This window comes from Zonotrichia leucophrys, chromosome 17 (genome assembly GCF_028769735.1).
Source record: "Zonotrichia leucophrys gambelii isolate GWCS_2022_RI chromosome 17, RI_Zleu_2.0, whole genome shotgun sequence".
NCBI classification, from domain to species: domain Eukaryota; kingdom Metazoa; phylum Chordata; class Aves; order Passeriformes; family Passerellidae; genus Zonotrichia; species Zonotrichia leucophrys.
In genome coordinates, this window is record NC_088186.1 from 1,657,234 (window position 1) to 1,678,867 (window position 21,634).

Below are 21,634 nucleotides of genomic sequence, written 5' to 3' on the forward strand. Positions count from 1 at the left end.
AGAGCTAATTATGTGTATGGAAAATACTCAACTGTACCAAGAATGTAAGAAATCTTCTAATTTATTCAATACATTGTTTCACAACATATTTCACACTGACTGTTGCCACTGAACCAAACCTTATCTCAGGTCATTTGCATTCATCTCCTGTCTGTGGATTTAAAAAAAAAAAATAAAATTAAAGTCATTCTCATTTTCTTAGTTTATTCAGTAATTGCCAGATGGGTTCTGGTGCAGCAATGCAGACTCCACGCACTAAACTTTTCCAGTTGCTATTTACAAACCCTTTTGCAGACAGAATCCACTGAAGACAGCCAGGGAAAGGCTCTTCACTCCAGTTTAATAAGGTGACTAACAGAGCTCGGCTCTGGCAGAGGGATGGTTTCAGCTTTTATCTCCAGTGGTTTTTCCTGGCTCATGCTGTCAGCCCAATGCCCGAGCTAAAGGTGCTTACAGAACTCACTCGTTGGGACAGGGAGTGGGAACCAATCCTGCACTACTATCAGTGATTTATCTGTAGGATGCCAACTCAACACCAGTTTTATTTCATCTGCCAATCATTTTGTTGTAGCATGTTGCAATTCTGCATGTCTTGGCTACAATGGTTAAAAAATTTTTTCTCTGAATGAGTGGACAGTCAAGACTAATATTTATTTTAAAAAAGTAAAACAAAATTGTAAGCACTTTTTGTAAAACCAATGTCTGTTTTGTTACATACTTTTAATGTTGTGCTTTGTAAATGTCTTATTTGTGTAATAAATAAAGTTAATGCAAGTAGAAGTGCTGGCACTTACATCCAGAAAATGATGTAATTCCATTTTATTTTATTTTTAAATACTTTCTGGCTTACTAATCAAGCAGCAACCCACCCAGTTTTCCTCTTTTATTATTTTGTTAAACTCTGGCTTCAGGAGAGTTCAACAAACGTTCGTAGTAAATGGATATAATTTCCTAGTTAGCAAACCCGTCATTAAAGAATACCTCTGGTGTACATTATTACAATGATCAATCAATATCAAAGTACTGAGCAAAAAGAGAGGAAAGGAATTCACCAGGACAGCTAACTAAAATCTGGGAAAATAATGTTGATTAAGATGGATTTGAATGACTTCAACACCGAATCCGAGGCACTCTTTTTAACAAATTGTTTTCAGGCTTAATAATGTTTATACATACTACACTGCACACCTCTCAGGAATATTATTGTGAGTACAGTCGGCTTTTTTGCCGTGGCTTTTGCTCAGCATGACTGATTAAATGATTATTTCCATTTTTCTTTGAGCTGACAAAGATGACAGAAAGATTATATTCCTGTCGAGGGAAAGGGTGAGACAAATCCACGAGGACAAATTGCATTTATTGTGAATCAGATTACCTGCTTTGCTGGAATATTGTCTAGGAGAGGCTGTCTGATGGTTTTGGTTGCTCCTCAGCTGTTAAATCCCAGGCTTTCCGGCAGGTCCGAAGGATCCATTCATGCTCATCATCGTCTGAAAGGGAGAGAAAGGAACCTTAAATATCCCTGTGCCACACTGCTCCCTGCACCCCTGGGCTCCAGTCAAACAAGCCATTTTTCCCTTGAAAAATAAATAATATTTTAGCCATTGGCATATCTTAGAACACTTTTTTTTTTGGTGTTTGTTTAAAAGATTGTGTGCTGTTGTGTGGGAATTTGTCAAGGCAGGAGGCACTGGCTCTGTGGCAAGGACTGATTTTCATCTGTTTGATCAGCTTAGCTTGGATGAGCCACCAGATTTACATGCACAGATTTTACATTTTGCCTTTTTGGGCAAAACACGCAGGAGAAATGCTGAAACTACCAGAAATGAAGATAGGCATTTTTAAAATACTCTGGCTGTGTTGCTTGTTGGTTTATAAAAAGTGAAGGTAAAGAAAAATTGTCAGTAAAATGCCAGGTTCTCGTCTTGGAGCTTTTCTTTCCATGCTCTTTCTGGGATGTATGTTGTGGCAGGTATTGATAAGCTGATGTAGTGGCTGAGAGATATTTTAGACCAACTCCTGTGTCCCTTGTTAGTATTCATGTCTGTCGTATTTATTCTGAGAGCATAATGACAGTGTGGAAAGAAAATAAAAGCAAAGACAATGTAGGAAAAAACAACTGACCAGCAAAGTTTGAATAGTAATTTTCTGCATGATTTACAAAAAAATAGCTTGGTGAATGTTAAGTTGTGGCTTCTTAATTTCAGGGATTTAAATTGTCTTGTCTCCAAAAACTGTTCTGCAGCCTTTTCCTTTGTGTTTGTGTAGGAGAAAAGAGATCTGTGTATTAAACCAGAAAAACAGACTTCAAAAAGCCTTGGGGAAAAAAAAATCAAAGTATTACTTACAACAATACCTGTATTTATTTTTATACAAATGAAATATATTCGAGCTGCTTCTTGTGTTTACCACTGTCTTAACCAATTCATATTAGCTGCTTGCGATGTGTGTAAAAATCTGAATGTTGAGGGTTTGTGGCAGCCCTGGTTACGTACGAGAGCAGATGAGGGGGTGTCACCCCTGGGACCATCACGGTCCCATTTTGTCACCCTGCTGAGCCCCCTGCCTGGGCAGGTCAAACAAAATGGAGAAGGAAGCATGTTGCTTCTCTAGGAGTCAGATTTTTGGGGAGATTTTTGATTGTGGAGTTGTACCGTTATGCTGAAGGGACAGAGGAGCATTTGAAATGCAAAGGGTAGGAAGGTGCTGGGAATGAAGTGTTAGGTTAAGAAGTTTCAGAGGGGTTTGTGACAAATTCAGATGCATAAACTTGGAGGTTGATCCTGTGATGGCTTGTGAATCAAGCTGTGTCTTTTCTCTTTTCTTCCTTTTTTTTTTTTCTATGCTGCCCTCCCTTTTCTCTCCTTGCTGGCTGAGGGTTGGGTGCACACCTGAGGTGCTGCTCACACCCAGCTCTGCTGGCACCCTGGTGCAGGCAGGAATGGTGCCAAGGTGCTTGCTGTAATGACTGCAAAACAGTCATCATTTGGATGAAATAGCTAAGTTCAGCTCTTTCTGTGTTTCACTGATTTTTTTTTTTTCCTTAGAGACCCACAGATCCATAACAAAATATCCTGATAATGGCACATTTCTAATTTGGGTGTAAAGTAGGTGAAAATAGATGCTGAAAAAAATATGCTAAAAGGGAAATTAAAAACATGAGCACAGAATCTTGCTTAAAGACCATGCAATTCTCACAGGCAGATTCCACCGAGGGCTGCAACAGGAATGCAAATGTGGTCCTTCAGCTTTCTTAAAAACAACACCCAAGCCATAATCAGTGCTGGCTTTTGTTCTATGCACGAGGTGTTGGAGATGTATCACGTGTGCCTTGCCTGTGACAGATATTGTCCACTCTGTGTGGCTCCCTGGTTTGAGCTGGAATTGCCTTAACTAAAACAAAAAGATAGTTTAACTGAGCTTGTCATAACTGCATGTAAAGGAAACTTTTGTCTGTTTCTGTCATGGTGAAGGAATAAGAAGACTTAGAGATGCTGTGCATCACCATGCCTGGCTGGCAGCTGGGCACACCTGGCTCACCTGAGTGCCAGAAATAACCAGCCCGAGGCTGACTGAGCCCTTGGCAGCTCTCACTCAGCTGAGCATCAAGGGCTTAAGCACAAAGAATGGCAGATGCTAACTTGGCTTCACAGGTTTCCAGCACGCCCCTGGTTTGCCCAGATTGTCTCGTTCTGCACTCTGGGATTTCCTGGGCTCCTAGGAAAGCACCAGGACAAGTCACTCCAAGGATCTTGGCCCTGCCAGACTGATCCCAAAATGTCTTGGTTTGTGATCTGAGCCTGTGCAAATTAAACACATGTTCATAAGCCCTGCTTAACCTGCATGGAGTTGAACCAGATGTAAAAACTGAACGAGAGATGTGAATTTCAACTTTGTGCATGAAAAGGAAAAATGGATGGGATGACTGAACACGAAGTAAATCCCTAGGACTGCCATCCAGCCCAGTGTGATGTACAGCTGCTCCTCGGTCTAGGTAAGGGGAAATGAAAGAATTGCTCCAGGCTAGGGAGAAGAAGCACAGCCCAGGGATGAGAATGGCTCCAGGGCTGGCTATGGGAGAGGAGGCAGGGAAATATTAGAATGTAAAGAGTTAAGCTATGGTAAAACATACTTTTGCTACACTAAAGAAGACTGGTTGATAATTACTGTAGTTTTAGGGCTATTTGAATCAGTGCAGCTGCAACCTCTTCAGTAGTAACCCCTGAAACAAGACAAACTGGGTTTATTGTACTGAACAAGTCTTAAAGCTCCTCCCTGATTGTTAGTAATTGGCAGCAATGGACTTAACAGCCTCTTGACTACCCTTTTTACACTCTACCTGACTGTGCAGCTAACAATTTAAATCACAGATGCCGATCCTTCTTTGTGGCAGCTGCTTGTTAACTACACGTTCCTCTTTTTCTGCCACTGGCTGCTTCCATAACCCTGCAACACCAGGGTTAGATTGGAGAATCACATTTCATCAATATTTAAAATGGAATTAAACCTTGAAGTTTGATTAATGCTACCAGATAGTGAGTTGTAATTACTATTTTGCAAATTACAATTGTTTGAATATGTTAATATGATTGTCTAAGCACATCTTCACCTTCAGAAGTAATTTTCCTTTTAAAAAAGATTTGAAAAAAATACAAACTCTTTAATCAGTGCTAAATTATCACCCTGTGCACAATTAGGTAGAATGGGGTTCTTCGTGTGGTGTGCTGAATTTTGTGTCAGTGTATTTATCTTTAAAAGTTTATCCATTTTTTTAGATTTTCCTCAGTAGAATAAACAGTGATGGAACAGACTTTGCTGAAAGAGGACTAACCATGCTGGTGTTGGAAGGTAATGGGAAAAAGCTTTGTCTGAGCATTTCACTGCAATCTGGTGTATCCCTGTGCTGTTAGTAAATGTTACCCATTTTATTTCTTCCAAAGTCAGTGAATTATCATTATTATAATGACATATTATTGGAATCTTGAAACTGAAACAGCAAAAGATTGTAATGGATGAGCTCTTGAATTATTTCCCTGTGTCTCAATCAAAAATGAGATCAGTTTCTAGCACCCACTAAATATATCCTGAATATTGTGGGTGAGCTCCTCAGCCAGCCCTCGCTGGGACAGCTCTCTGTCATTTTGGTGATTAATTCAGGCTGTTTTCATTTCATTTAATTTCAGGCACAGGGAGCCAGCCTGGCAGCCACCTGCACCACTGCTCCCCAGAAACAGCATCAGCCCACAAAAGGTGATTAAACAGGAGGGAAGTGTCCTGATCTCGCTGTCCCACACCCCACAGGTCCCTCTGGGGAGCCTCCTTAGGTGAACCAGAGCCAGCTAAAGCTGAGGGTGTAATGTGCTCCTCTAAGCAGCCCATTTCAAATTTGTATCTTCTCACCAAATGCTGCCTGGCGAGTTTCTGCCTTGTTCTGGGGGTTTAGGGGAAGTTCCAAATGCTGGCAAGGTCCAAACAGGTGTCACAGCCACTGTTGGGTGTATCCCACATGAGCTCAAAGGGCAGCCCACGTAAATCAGTGGATTTCTGCTCTCTGCAAAATGAAACCATTGCCTCCTTTGCAACGCTCAGGCTAAAAGTAGTGGCAGAAGAGATTTCCCCAAATACCACATTCCAGATTTATCTCTCAGCTGGGATTAGAAACAGCTGAAAATTCAGGGTGGCCTTGCTTCAGGGTGCTTCCAAGAGATGACATGAGAACACACTGTAATTTAGGTGCGTTTAATCTTGCTATATTAAATGCATATTGCAAAGTTTAGAATTATTTGCTTTTAACTATCATGTTTCTGGGTTGCTTATGGAAACCTCAGCTGTGAGAGGCTTCTGAGGACTCTGCATGCTTAGGTGCCTGCCATGGCACAGAGCTGAGACTGACAGCACTGGCAGAATTGCCATGGAGGCTTCTCTTAACTATTGCTTTCCCAGGAAACCACCTAGAAGTTTGCTAAATTAGAATCCCCAGTGGTTTGAACAGGGGAAAATCAACATTGTTCACCTTAAAAACCTTGTCTGACTGGGTTAGGTCTTGGCAGTGTATGTGTTCCTGGTGTTTCAGAGGCTGTGCACTCTGAAATTCAGATCCATGGCTCTCTCCCCTGCCCAAGGACCTGATGTGAGTGGGGGTCACCCCTGTGTGAGCTCTGTGAGAGCCCAGGGGGGGATGTAGAAATTGAGATGTGAGTGGGGGTCACCCTGTGTGAGCTCTGTGAGAGCCCAGGAGGGGAGGCAGAAATTGAGATGTGAGTGGGGGTCACCCCTCTGTTAGCTCTGTGAGAGCCCAGGAGGGGAGCTGGCATCCCTGGCATGTGCCACCAGCAGGACAGGGAGCCCTGGGAGCCCTGGCACAGCCGAGCCCAGCCCTGCCCAGAGCTGCCCACGGTCTGAGGGGTGTGTTGGGATGGTTTGTGTTTACAGCACACCATCCTCCAGCAGCAGCTGAGCTTCCTCCCCGCTTGCAGAGGGCCAAGCACACGCAGCCCATTGTAAACAACAATATCAGGGAATTCTTTCACATCCCTGACTCCTCCCAGCACCCGCAGAGCAGTTCATCATGTTCTTCCACTGCACAATCACAGGGAGCTGTGATAGCATCTGAGCCATGGGCTCTGCCTGGCACACCCCTTCCATTTCCACTGCCCCCTCTGGGTCCCTAGCACCCCTTTCCTTACTGCACCTGACCCCACCGACATCAAGGCTGGCAAGAAAATGGAAAATATGTTTTCAATTAACCTTTGCTTCCACCCACAAATTCTCACCCTTCCACTCTCTTTTAATTACTGTCATTCCAAAATGGCCCCCAAATGAACTTTCCATCTCTTGTAAAAGTTGTTTTCACATGAGCTGTATGTTGAATGTAAGTGCCTATAAGGTTGTGTGTAACCTATTTAATGGATTCACAATAGGATGGTTAGCACCCAAACAAAGGTGTTATTCTTGGCATGCCACTCCTTGGAACTGAAACTTCCACAATTTTCAAAAAGATAAGGCCAGGAAACCAGAAGGAACAATATATCTGCAAAAGCTATAGCTACTGAAATTGCTGTAGTAACTTCCACCATGATGCAAATGTTAATATTATCACTGCTGGCTACAGCCTGGAATATAAATTTTGTTGGTTCATAATCTATTTTGCTGAATGGAGGATGTTTCAGATTAAAACATGTAAGCCAAATTTAATCTAAGAATGTTCTTGGTTGCTCAGATGAGAAGTCTCCAAGTATCTCTGTCTGTCACCTGAGCAGATTTTGACACTGTGAAAGACATATATAGGAATTTTGCAATGGCATCCAAATGTTCTTGATCTTCACACATTTCTATATAAAAAGATACAAAAAGAGCATATGATGGGTAGGAAAATTGGCCTAACATTTTAAAAAATGTTTAGGGTAGAGTAAGTTAAAAAAAGGGTAAGAAAACCCCCTCAGCTTATCATAGGAGTCTGGGAGAGTCATTTGAAATGGACTCAATTTGTCTCTGCCATCTTCAGTGCCCAGCCCTTTGCCTTGCCCACTCTGCAGTCCCACTGTGACACTTGCCAGGGCTCTGCCTCTCCTCCTGCTGAGATCTGGCTCCTCAATTAATTTATTTGTTAAGCATTGGGGATTATTTAGATCCAGAGCTCTGACATCGGAACAAAAGCTATCTAACTAACAAAAGAGGAAGAGGTAGATAAGTGACACTTTGAAGATCCAGATCAAAGAGTTATAACACAATTTCTCTCCTGCTTCTGGATGTAATATTTTCCAAAGCTTTTGGCTACCACAGAGTCTGGGAAGCAAGTACCAGAAAACTGGAATTGTATAAATGTGGCTAAAAACCTATGTCCTGGAACTAGATCCAAGGGAAAAGGAATGTGGGAGATGGAGGAGACAAGACCAGAAGGTGAATTTGAGGGTGAATTTGTAGGTAGCTCTGTAGAGCCTTGTGGGCAAAGAGAAGAAGCTGAATGCCATGGCAGAGAGAGAAAATATTTTTTTGCAGTGGTATTTTGGAGGAATATGAATCAAAGAGGCCAGAAGGAGGAACTAGCAGGAAAAAGGACAAGCACTGCAGCTGTTGCAAGAAAAGCAAAGGGCTACTCACATTCATATGCTCCACTTGTGTAAAGGGAGAGCAGCATTGGCTCTCTGCTTTACAACCCTGCTTTCAGAAATAAGTTTGTCAGCCAAAGTAAAGAGAAAAAGATCAATGGATTGCAATAAACGGCATTTAACATAAAAATGAGTAAAATTTACAATCCAGTTAACTTGTTAAATGTTACAAAATCAGCAAACAATAGACACAATTTGTTTTGTTCAGAGCCCAGAGGTAGAGACCAAATCCTCTAAATTAATTTCTGCAAAAGCTGGGGTTTTTTTCCAAACAGGTCTGGATCCTATTCGTTGTAGAATATACTGATTACCAACTATTTTTAAGAGCTTTACACAAACATTATTTCTTTTGTTGTGTGAAATGCAGAATCAGCCATCTGGCAAATGCCCCAGAGCTAAAATCTTTTACATGACATATAATTCAAAATGATTAAATATACAACAGAAAATAGCTATAGCATTGCACTTAAAATAGCATGAACTTTTACTGCCGATCAAAACTGATTTCTTTAGCCTAACAAGTATCCAAAGAACAATTATTTGAAGAGCTTTTAAGAGTTTCAATATGTAGGAACTAAACCTCATCTAAATTCAGTATCTTAAGTCAAATAAAAAAGAAACAAATGTACAAAAGATTAAATGGTCCTGCCTTATAAGTAGACATTTAAATCTATGGGAAGCTAAATTCATTCGAACAAAAATACTATATTCCCTCTGTATGTGTATTGCTGGGGCTTTCCTCTCCTTGCTCAGGGCATCTGCCAAAACAACTCCACATTCTTAGGCAATGACTGGGGGACTAGCCTGGAACCAGGCTGTTCATCCCCTCCCTCCATCATCAGAACGGGCAATTTCAAAGAAGAACAGGGAATAAAGCTCCGTGCATGATCCCTCAGTGCAGTCAATCTTTTTTCCTGCACTGCAGTTGACTCGAAGTTAAATTTGCTGTCTTTTTTCCAGAAATACTCCAGGCCTGAAAAATTGCCAGGTCCTCATCCCACACCCAATTCTCCAGTAGTTTCTGAGAAAGAGCACGCAAACATCTGCATGTGTTTGGGGTACATGAGGGTAGGTATAGAAATATTACCCTGAGCGATTATTGAGTGGTTATGGCTGTTTCTCAACTGCATTTTTCAGACAAGTCAAAGTCTACATTTCCCAAAGAGCACTTGGTGCGAGTCAGATCTGAGTTGTGAGGGAAAAAAAGTCCGAATGTAGATTTCTCTCATGGATTTGTGTATTTGGATAAACCTGAAATGGTTGAACACATCATTGCTGACTGTCCAGAATATTTGTGCTTCTCAGTTCTTTCAGACCAAGCACGAGTTCTCCATCCCAAGGTAACAACATGAGGAAATTGTAAGTCTGTGATTAATAAGGCTTAGAATTAAAATGGCTTTGCCCCTTTTCCTGGGGAGTCAGGCCAGCCTCACCACCTCACACGTTCTAACCCTAGACTTCTCTAAACTACACAAAAATAATGTTCTTGAATCTTGACCTTTTCAGCTCATAATGATTCCTGGAGCAGCAGGATTTTTCCTGCTGCTTTTCACGAGACTTTCAGCCTTGTAGAAATGCTGATTGCTGGCTGGCTTGGGACTGCAGCAACACCAAACCCCCTCCTAATAAGACACTTGTCCTGGTCTTCTAGGCCTAATCCTGCTCTTAATTCAGTTCCCTGCCTGAGCTCTGAGTGAAAAGGCAGATTTTGTGTCTTTCTGCTCTTGATTTATAGGAAGAGGTAGAAATATATTTCAGGTAATACTGACTGCACTACAGGAAGCTCCCCTATGCACCATACTAATTAAACCTGAAGCAGAAATATGAAAATAGTAGAATAAATATTCTCAGAATGAGGAAAAGCATGTTTTATATTATTTAACCCATCCCTGTGAAAACCACAGGAGAAACAAGGCAATTTTCATCAGAAATATCTCTTCTTTTCATCAAGACAGGTGACCCAGGCAATCTGCTGAGATCTTTTCCATCTCAGTATAAAAAATTCATTTTTTGATGGTATTTTCTCTTTGAAAGTTATGGGGTTTTCTGATATTTAGAGGGCCTAAAATCTGAACGTCACAGATCTTCTTGTGCCTCTCTGCTTTGCATTAAAAATAATGTCTTGTAGTTTCTACTTTTCACTGAAAAATTGGGAAATCTTCCGATCTTTCTATTGACCAAACTCTGTTACAAAGGTGCCAGGAGTCCTATTTCTGGGGGGGAAAAAACCAAGAGGAATACTCCTGGTGAAACAGGAGCCTGGTCCCAGTATCTATTAAAAATAAACAAGGTATCTTCTTACAAACGAGCCTTCCCATTCTTATTTATGTGCTCAATTTCACGTACTTCGCAATACTGGCAAGAAGAAAAGCTTGAAGAACACATGGAGAACCAGGAGAAATTTGAGCATCCCCAAGGAGACAGAGGTTTAGGGACGGAGTAATAACTGCGAGGCTGTAATGAGAATTTGGAAAAGCTTGCTAGATAAAAACTCTAACAAAGCTGCTGCTGTCATTTCATTCCCTGGGCCTGCTGATGTTTTCAGGAGGGGCCTTTGCTGCTCCAGCAAAGAGAGCTCTGTGAGAAAATGAGGGTCAGACTTTGGAGCTCAGGAGCCTCCCTGGGGCTCCTCATCCTCTCATCTCCACGGAGCAGAGCTGCCAGTGAGCTCAGGAGCTGCCAGGGGAATGCTGTGCCCTGCTCTGGAGCTGGGCCTGGCTGTGCCAGGCTGGGCCAAGGCCGTGCCAGGCTGGGCCAAGGCCGTGCCAGGCTCAGGGATCCCTCAAACAGCCCAGGAACAATTAGCAATGGCTTCAGAATAGGGCTGGGGTGAAAGGTGAGCACTGGAGTGTTCTGCAGCCTGCTGCCAGGGCTGAGGCAGATAGTGTCATTTTGGTAAACCTGTCAAGCTGTTGTAAGAACTTCCTGAATGCTTCCTACCATCTGCTTTTGATGCTTTCAAGACTTGGCTGGAAGCCTGGAGGTTTTCCTGCTCTTTCCTGCCCAACCTATAATGGAGTAATTCTGGATCTGTTCCCTGTCATCTCAGCCTCTTCCTCAGTTTCTTCTGCTTACAGCTGGGGTTTTTTTTTAAATTTTTTTCTTTTCTCTTTGCTTCAGTGGCCTTGTGCCCTGAATCATCTCTCCTGGGGCGGCGGGAGTTCCTCTGATGTTGAACAAGTGCCGGGCTTTTCAATTGTGTTCATGTTCTCGAGAGGAAGGGTCTGGCCTACATGACACATTCCTTCTTCACCCTCACATCAACAAGCTGAACTTTGTGTGCAGGCCTGGCTGGAAGGGCCACACCAAGCCCATCTCCAGCGCTCTGGCAGGCCGCACGCTGCGCCGCCGGGCCCGTATTGATTGGTATAATTTGTAGGGCTCGAGATAAATGTCATAAAGGACAATGAGTTCAAAGAACAGATTAAAAAACAATAAATTGAATTCCAAGGCGTTCCCTCCTGTACTAATCTGTGTAGGTTCCTGTGTTTTTGGAAAGCATGTTGCTTATCTTCCTCATCAGTAGGCCCACTGCATTCCAGTATTTTGGATCAATGCCATTTGTAATAATCTAGATCAGTTTTTATTCAACGTTTATAAAACAGGCCATGTATCACAGGGTATATTTTATAGCAGATGGTATCTCCAATTCATTTAACCCCTCCCCACTTCCCTCCTCCAGTATCACAGTGCACACTCACAAAAGCTCTTGAAAGTAGAGTGGAGCAGAATTTTTTTACAACAAATAGTAAATTTACTGAAAAATGGAGTTTCCAAGCAACAAAACTGTTAAACTGTAGCACACTGAAAATGAAATGTTCTGTTTTCTAGAAAAAAAAAAAAGAGGTTTTGCAATTTGGACATTTGAGGGAAAAAAAAAAAAAGGAAAAAGCATGGTGGGTGGCTGTTTTCAGAAATCAGTTTCATTTTAAAACTCTCTGCACTGAAAAGGTGATAAACACAAAGATTAAATAGCCAGAACACAAAGTAGGGTGTTTTTCAGGTCAGATTACATTTTTTTAGTTATCCCAGTGTCAATTGTTTGGGGATCTTCTGTGGCTTTTAATTTGAAAAGTTTCTCTTTTGGCTTGGTAAGAACTCATTTTCCCCAAGGTTTATTAATTTGAGGACCTATCCGTGTATTTGCCAGACTCTACTCCCAACACAGCTCTCCAAGGTGAAGGTTTTCTTTCAGAAAGGTAAGACCCAGACTCATTTTAATAATTCTAGCATGTAGAGATAAGCACATGCTTAAGCACTGTGCTGCTTGACAACATGGAGCTTTTCAGCTTTCAGGATCAGTGATGTGCCCCTCACAACCACTCCCTTGCTTGAGATCATAACAGGAGAGACTGAAGATTTTTCTGAGATTAACATACCAAATGGCAATAAAACGTATTTATTCATATATGCTTGGGAATACTTCATTGTAATTTTGCAAAATATGATTTGTACCGCTCTGGGGATACATAAATCACTGATAAAATAAATAAGTTAAAGATATTTTAGCTCAGTGATAATAGAACCAAGCCATGGAGTTGTTTATATTTTGGCTTTAATCAGGCAGCCTAGAAGATATCATAAACCCTTCTTAGTTTACCTGGCAGAAGAAGTGAAATCATACCTGCATTTCTCAGAAACTTGCGTTTGTAGTCAACAACTATTCTGGTTTTGGGGTTATAGAATCCATCACCACAGTCATAACAACCTTTTGGGATTATTTTGGGAGGATCCAGATTTGTAAGCTGAGCAATGCCTGAAGGGGAAAAACAAGGTTTGAATTTTTTTTTTAATTTATGCCTTTGATCAAGATAACTAATATACATCTCCATGGTGTTTGCTATAAAAATAACAGAGTTACCTCACAATAAATTTTGTAAAACATTTCATCAATTGTGCAGATGGGGAAAATGAAAATGGAAAAATGCACACACAAAGATTGTGTGATAAAAAACAATCACTTTGATTTCCTCATTCACAGCCCTGTGATTCAGCCCACCAAGTTAACATTACAAGTCCAACCCTAAAATCCAAAATGGGGCCAGGAGAGAATCGCTGGCTTCACACAACTCCATGTCATCACTAAAATATTCTATGTATTGTGTGTATTAAATTACAGACTTTACTCACTTTTTTCCTTTATAAACCCACCTTTTGACTAAAATAAATAACATTCTAGAAGTCTTTAGCAAAACACAGACTGAACACAAACATCTGTTTTGGTGTCTCCTAAAAAGCTACGTGGGGCAGATGCTTGAAGCCTCATTCGGTGCCCTGGATGCAAACTAATTGCTTTTGCTGGACTTGTCTGTATCAAAAGCACCCTGCTGAGGCAGGGAGGGTGAATGGTATGAAGGGGTTAATGAGGATGTCAAAAGCTGCCGATGATGAAGGCCTGTCCTGCCCCAGGAGACCCCGGTGGGCGCAGAGCTGCACCCCAGGCTGTGCTGGTGGAAGGTGCTGTCCACATTCTCCTGGCAGCATCTCAGGCTTGCATGAAATTAGCCAGAGCATTTCTGCTCCATGTTACTCATGTAGCTGAATTAATCTTTCTTAAGCAAAGTTGTTAGTTTAATTCCTTCCAGACTCTCAGGATCGCAAACGCAATTTAGTACCTGGTGGTTTAAAACCAGAGGTGATTTCTGTATAGAATCTTCTGTCGTAGCCGTCGCAGTAAAGCCATTTTTCCAACTCGAATTCGAGACCATCTGTAAAAGTGTATTTCCCCTGCAAAACGCGTTTGAGTGCAGAGTTAATAAACATGATGGATGGACGGAACCAAGGCCAGGTCGCGCCGGCAGAGCTGCAGCAGGGCCAGCGCGGCTCCATCGCCTTTGGTCGGGAATCCCGTCTGCGGTGCCAGCAGCCTCCCCCACGCACCCGAGGGGTCAAACCCGGCCTTGGCTCGGAACTCCGCGCGTTTCACCCCTCGGGGCGCAGCCCCCCGGCCGTACCTGCGTGGGCAGCCCGCGCTCCCAGAGCGCCCGGTACGCGCCGCCGGTGGGGCGCCGCAGCTCGCCGTGCCCGTGGAACATGCCGTCCCACAGCGAGCCCCGGTACTCGGTGCCCATGGGCAGCGTGTAGTAGCCGTATCCTTCCATCCTGGAAGAGATGGCGGGGGTGGACGGTGGCACCGGGTCCCACCAGCCCCCTGCAATCCCCCCTTGTCCCCACGGCCCATCTGCAATGCCCGCGACTCCCCTGCCCTCACCGTACTCCCCTGCCCGCCCAGTACCCCGCTGCCCTCCCTGTCGGACCCTCGCTCCCACGTGTCCCCTGCGAACCCCGCTGCGCCCTCCATCTCCCGGGGCTCCCCCCCGCCCCTTCCCGGTCCCCCCGCTTCCACCCCTCCCCGCACCCCCCGTGCCCCCTCCCGGTCCCTCCGTGTCCGCCGTCGTGCCCGGCCGCACCTGCCGCGCATGACTCCCCCCAGGTACCGATCCCCCACCAGCTCCATGGCGGCCCCGACGGCGCGTCCCGGTCACCGGGACAACGGCCCCGGCCCGCCCCGGCCCCGCCCTGGTCCCGCCCCCCGCGGCCGCGCGTGCGCGGTGCGGGGCGGGCGCTGAGGGCGCTCAAGGAGAGCCGCCATGCCCGGGGCGCTGCGGGTGCCCCCGCTCGAGGAGCTCGATGTGCAGGAGGTGAGTGCGTGAGGGCCGGCGGGACCTTCCCCGCCCTGCCCTGCCTTCCCCACCCGTCCTCACGGCCGCTGTGCCCCGCCGCAGGTGGCGGTGAGCTCGGCCGTGCTGAAGGCCGCGGCGCACCACTACGGCTCGCAGTGCGACCGGCCCAACAAGGAGTTCATGCTGTGCCGCTGGGAGGAGAAGGACCCGCGCAAGTGCCTGAAGGAGGGCCGGCAGGTGAACCAGTGCGCCATCAACTTCTTCAGGTGAGCGGCCTCCGGCCGGGAGGCGCCGCCGCAGCCCCTCGGGCCTGAGGTGACGGAGCTGCGGGCCGTGCCCGGCAGGGTCATTGGAGCGCTGGCGGTCACTCGTTCCAGCGGGGCGCCTCTGCTGTGGGGACAGGCCGGGAGAGCTCTTCGGCCTGGGGAACAGAAGGCTCCGGGGTGACCTCAGTGCAACTTTCAGTACGAGCAGGGGCTACAAGGGAGATGGAGAGGGACTTGTGACAATGTGACAGAACAAGGGGGGTGGCTTCACACTGACAGAGGGCAGGTTTAGATCAGGTGTTAGGAAGGAATTTTGCCCTGTGAGGGTGGTGAGGCCTGGTACAGGTTGCCCAGAGAAGCTGTGGCTGCCCCATCCCTGGAAGTGTCCAAGGCTAGGTTGGATGGGGCTTGAAGCAGCCTGGTATAGTAAAAGGTGTCCCCTGCCCATACCAGGGAGTGGAATGAGATGAACTTTAAGGTTCCTGCCAACCCAAACTATTCTGTAATTCCATTATTCTAATTAAAAATACTGACGCCATCACCGCCTTCAAAAATTTTATACCTTCTTCTTAATCTTTAACTCCTGGGTATGGAGGCCATGTGTTTTGTTTTGCTCATTTCTACATGGATATATCCTGTCACTTGAAGTTCTTGTGCCTTTGTTCCAGAGCAAGCGGCCTTGGTTTTTGTTAGGAACTCAGGGCAGTGGTGTGATGCTGCTGCACCTTGCAGCTGTGTGATGAACTCCAGAAACCAACCGAGCATTGCATTGTCTGTCCTCCCTGTCTCATCAGTGAAGCACTGAGAAAGCTTAAGCAGGGGCACCACCTGCCTCTCCTGACCAAACACATAGCTCCAAGGCACATGCCAGTGCTGTTTGTACAGGACCTAATTTAATTACCTCAGGGCATATCCACCTCCAGTGCAGCAGCTGAAACCTCTGCTCTGAGCATGGCTTTTTGAGCTTTAGACACAGAATCATTTGGAAGCATTAGAGCACCATGTAATGTAACTAAATTATTTGGCAAAACAAAGATATCCCATTGGGGTGTTCACCACATCCCATGGAGAAGCTGTGAACATCCACCCAGCAAAAATCTCAGTTAAGTCATTGCTGTCATCAATTGTAGCTGCAGCGATGGAGATTTCACAGGTACCTGTACCAAATACTGACCTGAGCGAAGGTTTAGCTGTTCCTGAGAACTGAAAGCTGCAGACCCCGCTTGGCCCCGAGCTGAGGGTGGGATGAGCAGCCTGGGTGTGGTGCTGAGGGTCTGTGCTGTGGTGTCCCCAGGAGCATCCGGACGCACTGCGCCGAGCCCTTCACGGCCTACTGGACGTGCATCGACTACAGCAACCAGCAGGAGCTGCGCCGCTGCCGCAAGCAGCAGGCAGCCTTCGACTCCTGCGTGCTGGACAAGCTGGGCTGGGTCAGGCCCGACCTGGGAGACCTCTCCAAGGTAACTCCTTACCCCTCGGGGCACACAGGTGGATCCTGCTCTCCTCTCTTTGGGAGCGTTTTGTCCAGAGCAGGTCTCCAGCATCTCTTGGCCCGCTGGTGTTTCATGAACTCGGCGCTGGAATTTGTGGGATAGTAGGAGTCAAGACTGGCAGCATTTTCCATAGTTGCTTTTCCAGAAGGCTTGTGCTTTTCTTAGACAGTGAAATTCTTGCTTTTTGGTTTTCCTGGTACAGGCTTTTCCTTTAGGAATGAAGCTCATGCTCACGTGGAGCTGTTCTGTAGCTGTGATGAAACACCCCTCCCTTCCCTTTTCTTAGAAGTATTGAGGAGCTCTCATCAGCTGAACAATGTGCCCTTATTATTGTTTGGTTCTTCTTGGTAGTTCTTCCTTGAAGTTCTGGCTCAACCTGGCTGTTAAATGCTGTGAGAACTTGTATCACTTCTTTGCATTTCTTTCCAGGTTACGAAGGTGAAGACAGACCGTCCTCTGCCTGAGAATGCCTATCACTCTAGGCCCAGACCACAGCCAAACCCACCCATAGAAGGGGAGCTGAAGCCCTCTCCCTTTGGCAGCAGGCTCTTTTTCTGGTCCTGGTGAAGTGGGCAGGCTGTGCTGTGACTCAAGTGCGGAGATGTGGCACTTGCACGTGTAAATTGTGTGGTGTGTGCTGGGTATTACTAATAATTAAAGAGCCCAAAACCATGACATGGCTGAGCAGACTTCTTTAAACTCTTAGCAACGAGAACAATGCATTTCCCTGTTTTGCTCAGAGCTCTCTGCAGTCACACAGCCCTGGGGACGCTCTGGGCACCAGTAACGTCAGCGGGTTGGTCATGATTACCAGGATTGCCTGGGATGTGTGCAAATGCAGTTCCAGTCTTTGACTGCTGGCCCATCAATCACAGACTGGTGTGAGGCTTGATTTACGTACTGAGAACATTGCCTCATGGATCAAGGAAACTCTGGGAACAAACAAGTCATTAATGTCTTCCCTTGCTCTTGCAACTCATAATTGTGCATTCTTTCCAAGGGACTCCTGGAGAGGTTTAACCTAAAATCTGTCTTGGAGCAAGGGGTTAGTGGAATCTGGCATTTGCTAGGTATGGGGGCTGTGCTGTTTCTGCCATGAAGATCCCTGTTGTGTTTCCCAGCTGCTCATACAACATTGGTTAGGGACTTCCACTTTTTGGACTGTTCTACTGGAGGAACACAAGCTACATTATCAGAAAAATCATATTAAATTTTCAACACCTTTCAGGAAAAAATTTCTTCTAAAGGATCTTGTGCTCCATTAAGCAGGGTAGGAAAGGAGGTTCTATTCTGTCTCAAGACCCTGATTTAAAGGGTTTGGGGCAAATCCTTCCCAATTTTTCACTGTGGTGTTCTTTTTGATGGAGGAGTTAGTGAGCTTTTTAAAATTTATCTTTTCTACAGTATCTGAAAGTCAAGTTTTTCATAGGAGTTGGATCTAGTCTTTCATTCACCTCCATCCAATAGCAAGGTCAAAAAAAGCCAATGAACTTGTTTTTCCAAAGCAATATGCAGTTTAACCTGCTCTGGTGAGATTGTCTCACTTGAACCATGGCAAAGTGGAACTGTGCTCTGCTCCTTGAGTAGCCTGCAGGTAGTAGGATCTGAAGATTTACCATCTCCTTGTTTGAGGTGGGATTAAACTGTAATGGTTCTATAGCTGCAGCATATGTTTCTGATCCATGGAGCTAGAGGGAAAATTGTATAACATTTATCTAAAAACAGCTTGTGCACTGTGAGGCTTCTGGGTTCTTGCTACTTTCTGCTGGGGTGCATTGACTGAAACTCAAGGCAGGTGCTGTGTTTTTATTTTAATGTACATACCAGGCTGTCTTAGCTGTCCTTGCCTAAATCTGTGAGCTGATGCTGCTCCTTTGCAGTTTCTCCTTGGCCATCACTGCCACCATCTCGGAGAGCCACGTCTTTCTTGCTGAAGAAAGAGAACCCTTCTCTGCAGAGACTGAAATTAGGACAAGCTTGGGGTCTAATTACATTCAGCTGAGTGCAGTGAGGTTTGGCTGAGAGGAGGATGGATTGTTCTGGGATGTTAACACAAATCACATCAGATCTTTGCTGACCACTCCAACAGTTATCAGGAGTTTTTAGATCTTACCATGTTCTGTTACTAACTTACTATTGTCAGCATATTGCACTGCTGAACATCTGCTTTGGAATTAACAGGCATGGGCATTCCAGTAGTCAGCCCCTAATCACAATTAAAGAGTAATTTTTCCTATTAGATTGCTTCTGAAAAGAAAGACATTCGTAAGTAGGAGGGCAGGTTTTTTCAACAGCCTGATAGGAACCCCACCCTTAAGTTGGCCAGTACTGTAAGCAAAAACAAAAGTGATTTTGATTTATGCTGAGCCTCAAAGGTTTAAGGTTATTTTCTGTTTCTTGACAGCTGAATCTACAGCCTCTTGGGTCAGATCTGTGGGATCGAGTAATGATACACTGATCATGGTTTAAAGTGTCAGAATTAACTGTCTGCTGGCCTAGGTTCCCTCTTCAGTTTCAAGGAATGAGCAGGTGAAAGTACAAAAGACATCAGCAGAGGAGGACAATGAAATGATAAAGTCAAGTAGAATTCAGCTGTACTCTGAGCATTTCCTTCATTAACCTCTCTGTGATAATTGTTTCTTGTCCTTATCTCTTGGCTAAATGTTTGGGAAAGTGTTACCAGAGGCTTTTGGTGGTGCTTTGGACAGTGCCTGAAGGCAGCTATTTCTGCTGAAAATCCTGTGGCTTTTCTCAAACCTGGATGCCCCTTTGGAGCTGTAATGGAAACTAGAACAAGTGGATGTCGAGATTCAGTAAAGACCATAAAAGTATTTTTGAGGAATGTGTCTTGACAATTTTTTGGCAGATGGAGAGCAGACACAGATTCAACACAGATATTTCCCTGGCCCTGTGAGAAGTGTTACTTGTGCTGTGGGATCTCAGCTTTGCCAGAGTTTCTAATCACATGTTAAATTAACAGAATATTGGGCCAGTGTTGTAGCTTGTTCCACTGTGGGTCAGATTCAACAGAACCTGCTCCATTCTTTCAGACTGTGGGTGGGAAGGGTAAAATCTGAGCGTAATATCAAATCTCAGCAAGGTGGGACTGTGCATTTCTGGTGCAGCAGACTTGCATGGCAGTAGCACAACAGCACATTTCTGAGAATGTCTCTCTTCAAAACATCTGGCAGTTGGAGATGCCCTGGTTTCAAATGGTTCTGCTCAATTCAGGACTGTACAATCCTTTTGAAGCTCTCTGTGTGTTCTTGTACTGAAGAATTGAGAAGGCAGAATCCATCTGGGCAGTAACAGATTTCAGACTCCCTCTTGTGGCTGCGTTAAGCTGATTTTGGGTATCTCTGTGAAGATTGTGCCATCGTGAAAATCCAAAGGCTACTTATATACAGCAACTTGATTAGATCTTTTGTCTTTGCTATAAAATTCACGTTGTCTCAACTTGATTTTCCCTACATATAAAAACTCTTGAGTATGAAGAGAGAAGAGGAGGAAAAATTGTTTAAAAACTATTGCTTCAGTTGTGTTTGGTGTGGTTTGAGGAAGCTAAGGTAGAGTTGAAGTAGATGGGGGTGGCTGGGATGTCACAGTGTACATTGGAATTCCTTCTCTGAATCCTGAGCCTGGTGCTGCAGAGAGCTGGGTGGTTCTGCACCTGTGGGGCTGGTGTGAAATGAGTGGCACAGGCAAGGATGGGAGCAGGTTAATTGCAGTATTTACCTTTGTATGAAAGCACATTGTTTCTCTTTGTTAGGAACAGACATGGCCTCACCAAATGGTCTTACTAATGTTAATAACTCTGTTAATAATTTTCTGGTTTTTCATGTGAGCCCTCCTACCTGGGGACTTGATCTGAATCTAAGGCGCCTCCTGCGTGGCTGAGTGTGGTGCAGAGAGTACTCTGGCAAAGGGAGGAGCTCTGAGAAAACACAGCACAGCAAACTAGAAGCAAATAGTCTGTGGTGTGAATTTGGCTTTAAAGCAGTAAATCAGCACTGCAAGCAGAAGCAGATGCTGCAGGACAGGTGGCTCCCAGACCCCCAAGGCAGGTCAGCAACAGCTCATTCACTGCTGCAGGAGTTATTCCTGGGCTTGCTTTCTGCTTCAACAAATTTTTCCACTCCCACGTGGTGCCAGAGCCTTGGCAAGCCCCACACAGGCACGGTGCAGGTTCCTCTGGGCATGGCAAGGGCAGGCAGGGAGGGAGAGCCCCATGGCCCTGTGCCCAGGCTGTGAGAGCTGCTCCAGGCTGGCCCAGGCTGGGACATGAAGAGTTTTGCTGTACCTCATACATCCAGGAATAGGGGCTCAAAGAGGAGAGCATTTTATGTGGTAAAAGTTCTCTTTGCATCCCAAGCATATCCCCATTGCTGCTGCCTGAGAAATACCTTAAATCACGTTTGTCTGTTGCCGGTGCCTGAACAAAAGGATTCCAATCTGCAAGTTCCTGTGCTCCTGGCTGGGCTTGGCAAGTGCAGGTGGTTCAAGGGAGTGTTTGGTTCACACTGTGTTCTGCAGCACAAAATGGCAAACAGCTTTTGCACTTTCGATAGGGTTTAAATTAATTTTTCGCTTCTCACCAGGGTAAATAAGGGCTAGGAAGAATGGCCATGCCTGTTGCTTTGTTAAGCTTGACTTTGGCTCCAATTCTGGCACCCAGAAAGGAAATAAAATACAGGGAAGGGGAGCTCTATAAAAGAGCTATGGGTCTGCTCCCGAGTTGATAGGTTAAACCACACAAAACCCTGAATCTGAGGCATTGCTCTAATATTTGTAAAATCAGCATGGCAGCTCTGTTAAGGGCTATGAGTCAGCCTGAGGGTGGTTCAGCTCTTTATAAGCAGTAGCACAGCCTTCTGCTTCCATGCAAACAGGAGCGAGGATTTTAATGGAGCCAGAATTACCCCTTTGGTTAGAGCACTGTCTGACCTCTGCTTTGTTCTCACTGCCTCCCGTGGGCAGCTGTGCCGAGACAGAGCCTGACCCAGCTTTGGGAGCAAAGGGCTGGATGGAGCCCCGAATGTGGGATCAGTGCAAACCTCCCTCAGCTTTGGGAGCAAAGGGCTGGATGGAGCCCCGAATGTGGGATCAGTGCAAACCTCCCTCAGCTTTGGGAGCAAAGGGCTGGA

General features: G+C 45.1%; 2 protein-coding genes across 2 annotated transcripts; one reads left to right on the forward strand and one right to left on the reverse strand.

Moving 5' to 3' along the window:
* Nucleotides 1–43: 43 nt before the first annotated feature.
* Nucleotides 44–14,606, reverse strand: MORN5 (MORN repeat containing 5). The gene is made up of 6 exons (XM_064727833.1): nucleotides 14,519–14,606; nucleotides 14,063–14,210; nucleotides 13,724–13,835; nucleotides 12,733–12,864; nucleotides 1,376–1,490; nucleotides 44–151 (listed from the first exon to the last, which is right to left on the reverse strand). Exons 1-5 carry the CDS (start codon nucleotides 14,563–14,565, stop codon nucleotides 1,396–1,398), a joined length of 534 nt encoding a protein of 177 aa, XP_064583903.1. The 5' UTR covers nucleotides 14,566–14,606; the 3' UTR covers nucleotides 44–151; nucleotides 1,376–1,395.
* Nucleotides 14,607–14,647: 41 nt separating this feature from the next.
* On the forward strand, nucleotides 14,648–17,165 carry NDUFA8 (NADH:ubiquinone oxidoreductase subunit A8). The gene is made up of 4 exons (XM_064727981.1): nucleotides 14,648–14,749; nucleotides 14,834–14,997; nucleotides 16,292–16,457; nucleotides 16,920–17,165. Exons 1-4 carry the CDS (start codon nucleotides 14,699–14,701, stop codon nucleotides 17,055–17,057), a joined length of 519 nt encoding a protein of 172 aa, XP_064584051.1. The 5' UTR covers nucleotides 14,648–14,698; the 3' UTR covers nucleotides 17,058–17,165.
* The last annotated feature ends 4,469 nt before the right edge of the window (nucleotides 17,166–21,634 follow it).